The sequence below is a fragment of the Lipomyces oligophaga genome (assembly GCF_038497815.1).
Source record: "Lipomyces oligophaga strain CBS 7107 unplaced genomic scaffold V1516scaffold_5, whole genome shotgun sequence".
In the NCBI taxonomy this organism is placed as follows: domain Eukaryota; kingdom Fungi; phylum Ascomycota; class Lipomycetes; order Lipomycetales; family Lipomycetaceae; genus Lipomyces; species [Lipomyces] oligophaga.
In genome coordinates this window covers 1014319-1021376 of record NW_027117789.1, presented here as the reverse complement: position 1 = coordinate 1021376, position 7058 = coordinate 1014319, and the positions used below count along the sequence as shown (strand labels likewise).

General features: G+C 43.7%; 2 protein-coding genes across 2 annotated transcripts; one reads left to right on the top strand and one right to left on the bottom strand.

Moving 5' to 3' along the window:
* The first annotated feature begins 2898 nt into the window (after nt 1–2898).
* Nucleotides 2899–5334, top strand: V1516DRAFT_677427 (velvet factor-domain-containing protein). The gene is made up of 2 exons (XM_066922585.1): nt 2899–4005; nt 4055–5334. The coding sequence occupies exons 1-2, from the start codon at nt 3061–3063 to the stop codon at nt 4925–4927; spliced, it is 1818 nt and encodes a 605-aa protein (XP_066776943.1). The 5' UTR covers nt 2899–3060; the 3' UTR covers nt 4928–5334.
* V1516DRAFT_677425 (uncharacterized protein) lies at nt 5244–6937 on the bottom strand. The gene is made up of 3 exons (XM_066922584.1): nt 6269–6937; nt 6088–6205; nt 5244–6026 (listed from the first exon to the last, which is right to left on the bottom strand). The coding sequence occupies exons 1-3, from the start codon at nt 6794–6796 to the stop codon at nt 5560–5562; spliced, it is 1113 nt and encodes a 370-aa protein (XP_066776942.1). The 5' UTR covers nt 6797–6937; the 3' UTR covers nt 5244–5559.
* Nucleotides 6938–7058: the final 121 nt, after the last annotated feature.

Genomic DNA, 7058 nt, shown 5'->3' with positions numbered 1-7058 from the left:
TACTATTTTGATAACCATGCTTATGACGGCGTCTTCTGTCATCGCTGCTCCATTTTTCGATGGGTAAGTCTGATTTACATCGTTTTTGCTGGTTACTTAACTCCAATACTAAATTTCTATCAGAAATCAATCTCCTGTGTTTGTCAAGCGGACAGCCGCTACTTCTGATTCGGAATCATTACAGCGCAGGGATGCCATTTTGGGCCGAGAAGCTTCTGTTGAATTAGAAGCCCGTGGAGGAAGACCGCTCTGGGGCCGCGCTGGCGAGTCAGAACTTGAAGCCCGTGGTGGCCGACCAATCTGGGGACGCAACGCTGAGCCTGAAGCAGGAGGTCATAGAGGAGGAGGCCGTCCGATTTGGGGAAGAGATGAGCATGCATAAGCTATAACTCGGACTTTTTATTAGGTGTTTTCGGATTTTGTTTTGCTAATTTAACACAAAAGAATCATGGTATAAGTTATGTTTTTTATTGCTAGCTGATGTGCTCGAGAATTATCTTGTTTTTGGGGGTCTTGGTTGATTTACCTATATTGGATATCTTTTTCTAGTCGAATTATTCGATCTTTCGGAATTTTTAAGTGATGATTCTTTTTATACAGTTTACTGTTCTATGCATTCATATTTAATTTAACCCATTTACCTCAGTTGCTAACTGCGTCAGTAGTTTATGTGTACGATTAGTAGCGGAGATCATTTGGCCTCCTGGGTAAATTTAATACTCTTGTTACCTCCAAGTAAAATTTTTGCTATCCCAAAGTTATGTGAATCATATCAACAAGCGCAAATATGATTGGCCCGAGCTAAGATTGAAATGAAAGATATACACGACTCAGCCTCGTCTGCAGCTAACTGATAGTATGATGAAAGATAGATAGAATGTCCACATGAGGAATTTTACTCTTTAGACACTTCAAGTTAGAAACGATACAGTGTGCTGATTGACTAAAGTATCCGTCAAACTTTAGGCCTAGATTAGAATATGAACAAGAAAGTCGAAATAACTTTTATTGCTTCCTAGTTAGCACGCAGAGACTGAGCATTAGACTAGAGAATTTTATAGTAAAGCCATGCAATATATTTCAAAGATCGCATTTAGGTCAAAATACCAGTGGAATTTGCGGCTAGCAATGCAATGAGATAAAACAGAACAGATTCCTAGACATCACGAGATACATAGACTCATGTAGGAGCGATCAAAGACGATATCATAGATACCGATCAATCGAACGATATCTTCGATATCCCAGCACTAACTTTGAAATTTGAAATCAACAGAGGAAATTTTGCTTCAATAGAAAAAAATCAGTCTTAGTCCTGATATTTACCGGATGATACAATCCTTGAATGAACAGAAAATGATTTCTATTCCATATGCTTGCAATCATGAAATCAACGGCAAGTCAAGGGCCCCATCAGTAGAACATGCTCAGATTGGAGCTGAGCCATGCAAAATGGATAGGGGATCACAAGAACCTATTTAAAAACTTTCAAAATTGCGGTATTGCTCATTTGGACATGTCTTTACCATTTGCATCCACAAGCTTTAGATACAAAAAGGCGCCCATTCAATTGTGCATTTAAGCAAGGCAAAAGATGATCTTTCAATAGGTTTAAAATAAACCCGTTTTCCAGCAAATTAGATCTTTATAGCTATATAAGGACCACGTTTGCGGAAAACTTCACAATTATATTTGCGTACAGATTCCGAATCCGAGCTATAGCGGGCAATGATATATCGGGAAGTACTACATAAGAGACAGATCGCTTTGCTTTGTAATGTAAACGAAGAACAAGATTTGTACCTGTAATACCAACGCAATCCTCAGTATTAAACTTCAAAAATGCGACATAAAGATAACTAAAACGTTATATTTTGCAGAGAATGAGAAACGTCGTGATTGTATTCTCCAATACCAAAGCTCGAACGATCACAAAAATGAAATCAACTGCCCGAGATGAATTAGCCATTACAAGCACAAAAGCGTACACGTTTATGGCAATGCTACTGCCAGGTCTCTTTATTAAAATTGCAACTGCATTTAGTTCCCCACCCTCGGACTCGAAAGAGATCAGACGATTGTGAAAGAAAATTGGTAGATCTCAAGAGCGACAAAGGGAGATTAACGATATGCAAAGGCAGACACAAGCACAAAGATCAATTGACGTAATGCGAGATCAAGTTAGGAATAGTGCCATCAATGGCACGACATATGATGCTTAGGGCAGAGAAAACGTCAAGCGAGCTGTAATTTAGGCGACAGCGACAACCTGAGCAGATAATCGCAATGAAGCATGAGGCTGACTGAATGGTGAGACAAGAACAGACAAAAATGAATCTTGCAAGTCCTCTACGCAGGCTTATAGGCGTTAATACAGAAGAACAAAGCTACCACTAACGAAAGCGCTGGAAATTTGGTGGAAGAAAGCCCTCTGAGAATTAGGCTCAACTCAGCTCAGCTCAGCGCAGCGCAGTACGGGAGGATATTGTCAGATGAGCAAAACCGTTAAAGTGTCTCTTCAGTGCGGAAAACCATATGAGGCTGCGCGTAAACGAATTAAACAGCTGTATAGTGCAGCACAATTGACACCGGAGCTTCTAATAGCTCGCGAACGTTATTTCTGACGGAGACACTAATTCAAGGGTGGAGTATTTAGCTGCTCCATGCTGCGACACTAAATTAATACTTAGCTGCTGTTGCTTCAATTTACTAGGTGGTCGCTGTGTCAAATAGGTAGGGCTTGCAAAGATAGTCAAAACATGACGCAGATAAGGCTCGAGCATAGAAGCAAGCGAAGCTTATGCTGCGGCGATCCGATAAAGGCCCTGCCGTCAAAAGCAATGGCACGAACACAAGCTCGATATTTGACTTCTCCTTTTTAGCTCAAGTGTCTCCACCGTTCTTTCAAGATTCCTTTCGTCTTGTCTTCGTTTTTCTGTCAAAAACAGGGCAGACCACTATCTTTACCTGTGTAATACTCAGCCGAGTCAGTTTCTTTGGCTTTATTTTATGGCCTGTTCGCCTTCGCCTGTTGGCTGTTGGGCCTGCTAGTTTTTATCCATGACACCTCCGTCAGGCTCTGCCCCGTACGCCCCTGCCACTGCAGGCAGTACAACAGTTCTGTCGCCTATACCTACAGTTTCTGCTCCACAGGCAGCTTATGTTCAGAACCAATTCGTTCCGTACGGCTACCAGTCTGCGCAATCTTATCCGACTTCCAATCCTCCATCTGGTCCTTCGATTCTGCCGCCTAGACCCTCGCCCATGGCAGCATCCTCGGCTCAGAAGGCACCTCAGCCTGGTCTTCCTGGTCCTGCTTTTCCACACCAGTATTCATATCAAGATCCATCCCTACAACAGCAACCACCGCCTCCACCGCAGATGACCCAACAGCAGATGTCCATACCGCAGCAGCATCAGCAAAGCTCGCAACCATTGTCTCAACAATCTCACCAGGTGCAACAACACCAGCAACTTGGTGGTGTCCAACAGTTTCCTCTACCCTCTCCTAAATCGTTTGTCACTCCATCCCTTCCTCCCATGTCGGAACAAATGAATCAGCAGGGTCCTCATTCACAGGCATCGGGACCTACACCAAGTACTCAATCACAGCAGCAACATCAACAACAACAAAAACAACAACAGCAGCAGCAACAACAGTCTCAGCAGTTTGGTCATACTACAATGCCTTCCATAGCCTATCGCCCGTCGACAGAATATACTCATCAATCATCTCAGCAATACACGCCTACGAGACATGCCCCCCTCCTTCCGCGTCCCCACTCTCCAGTTTCTGGAATGATTCTTCAACAGCCCGCGCATAACACTACAGGATCCCAACCATCAATTCCAAACGCGATCGCCCTTGGCCAGCAGAGCCTTCCGCTATATTCTTCAACGTCGATCCAGAATGGTGTATACGAGGATCCTAAAGATCCCTACAGATATTCGCTGAGGGTAGTCCAGCAGCCGATTCACGCGCGTATGTGCGGATTTGGCGATAAAGTAAGAACTAATCATTTTGAACTGGATATTCTTGAGCTAATTTATGCAGGATCGCCGTCCCATCACTCCACCGCCTTGTATTCAGCTAATCATCACGGATAAAGCTACTGGACGAGAAGCAGATATATCACGACTTGATGTATCATTTTTTGCATTAACAGTCGAACTTTGGTCTGTAGATGAAACACGAAATTTGTCTATTGTTTCTACGTTGCCAGTGTCAGCGGCATCGGCGTCACCGTTTCGAGGCCAAGGATCTCGAGCCTCAGGGCTGCCAAATACAACAAACGCATCCACAACGGTACCGGCGTTAGCAAATGCACCGCCCACACTTACATTCGTGGCACCTCCTATCAAGAATCTGATTGGCAGCGTTGTTGCTACAGCGTTCAAGCTCCATGATCCAGATGGAAATCTTGGGGTTTGGTTTGTATTGCAAGATTTATCAGTTCGTACCGAGGGTGAGTTTAAGTTAAAGGCTTCCTTCGTTAACCTTGGTGCACCATTAGTGTCGCAGCAATCATTAGCAGCTACGCGATCAATAATGACGCCAACTGGAGCGTTAGATGGTCAACTTAGCGATAGACAGCAGCAGCTGATACCAGGATCTGTTAGTGAGAGCGATCCATCCAATTCTCAGCAGCCCGTACTGGTCGTGAATACTGGGACAGTACGTGTTCAAGCAACTACGTTCTCAGCACCGTTCAAGGTGTATATTGCAAAGAAATTTCCTGGAGTGATTGAAAGTACGAGTTTAAGCAAATGCTTTGCGATGCAAGGAATCAAGATTCCGATTAGGAAAGATCAAAAGAGTGGTGCACGAGAACGTGAACGAGAGCTAAAAAGAGAGCGGGAAGTAGGCCGAGAACGAGATCGTGAGACTCGAGAACGAGAGCTTGCGTATCAGCAACCATCACGGTAAAGAATCGAATATGACTGGGGATGATAAGAGGTTATAACAAAAGGATCAAGAATAGGAGGAATTTATTTGAAGCTTTTCGGATTTGCGAGTCATTTTTTATCTTTTTGTTTATTGATATATATGAAGTTTTCAATTGATTTAATTTTTATTTGAGTGATTTGATTATTTGATAGTTTGATTATCTAACTTTGTGTTCTATTAGTTGGTGTATTATTTGTTTTATTAAGGTTTATGGAGTATGCTTGTGAGTCCGATCGGCATTATTGCGGTTCTTGAATAATACTGCTAGGAGATTGGAAGGAGAAATACTGTTGGATTTTTGGGACAAAGAGATTAGTTTATTAAGATTATAAAGACTTGAACAATTAGACATTTGACAAATGGAAAATAGGAATTGACGAACCCAGATCTAAATCTATGATACCCATGAACAAAAAGAGACAATATACATGTACCTGACCTAGAAAAAAGCTGACAAAACAACCAAACCGTTCGTTTAGATTACACCTATCATATATACCTCTATACCGAAACGTTCCCCAATAAAGACGATTAGAACGAGCGATTACTAGAATCGAAAAGAGACAAAACAAAAAAATCTATAAGAAGGAAACCAAGAGAGATGGGCCAGCTCAGGATATCCACTTCTGGCACCAGCTGCATAATGAGTGGAGATTTGGAATAGAAGATGATGCCGAAGTATTAGAAAAGGTATCAAATTGGGAATAGAGCGGTGATGTCAAAGAGACAGCTGACATGTGAGACGATAATGGTGAAGAACTATGGGATAACTGGGATGTAGAGGGAGAGAAGTTCATAGCTGATGATGAAAGTGGAGGTGAGGACGACATAGTTAATGAAGAAAGGTCTGGGACGGTTATGCCAGTGAATGAAGAACAGGACGACAAGGAAAATGGAGGAGGGCCTAGTGGACCGGTAGGAGGAGAACTAGAAAATAGATAGTTTGATCGCGGCTGAGGAGAAGATCCTGCGACTTGCTGTTTGCAAATGTAGCATGAGAGAGGCCGACCAGTAGATAGCCACAAATGTCGACGATCACGCGATTGCTCGGCTTGATGGCAGGGTGGACAGATCCAACCTAAGACAAAAGAGAGTCAGTCGATAGAAATTAATAACTAAAATAACAATATAGAACTCACGCTGAGATATAGAGCATTGACAGTTGCCGATATAAATGGAAGGGTAGCATAACAAACAGACAGCTCGTGAGCGCGGCGAGTATGCGGTTGCGACCGGAGCCTTTGCAGGCAAGCAAAACTACGACGTAATCAGTCACACGGCGGACAGGGAGATAACATAAACACCAGAAACATAACATACCCTACACATGACTCGCTCGCAGAGATGGCATACTCCTCGGTCGTGGTCCGCAGCAAGTTCGCATTGCAGTTCGGGAAAGTCGCATTTGATAGCTTCACCTATGAGCATCTTCCAGTAACCGCTTGACGAGGCCAATGCATCGTTGGCAAATCTACAAACAAGTAGCAGCCGACGTAGATCTGTATGCGAAAGATGAGGGGCAATAGTCGAAAGAATAGGAGGCGTAGCCAGCAAATCTAGAAAGGTAGGCGACTTCCGGCCATGAGGATGGAGCGAAAGTGAACATCTTTCGTCTTCGTCTTCATTGTCGCCGTTCATGCTTAGCGCATGTCTACTGGCTAGGCCCTCATCGCCACATATGTCCAAATCAAGCCTTCTGTTCGCTAAACATTCATTTTTTGTGACGTGTACTGAAGAAACTAGCGAGGAACTCGTGCAAAAGGATGAAGTACGGGAGAAAGCAGGCGACGATAGGGGAGTCGACTGCAGCGATGCGCAGTCTGAGTCCTGCTGGGACAAGTCGAGCATTTTCGTCGAAAGAAAAGAACTAGTGCCGTAAAAGACGAGTTGTAGCTAGTATCCAAGAATATCTCTGCAAATGTATCCTCACTGCCGTTCTTCTGCTCGAAATGGTCTGTGATTTCTCTCAATATCGCGTTCTACGCCGTCTTATCGGCATCAACAAAGAAGCCGCCAGACAGCGACCGCCTTCCGTATTTAGATTCTGGGTACGGGCAGACTTCCAGTTTGGGCGACACCGCGCATCGCGGGGCTGACAGTAAAAACCTTA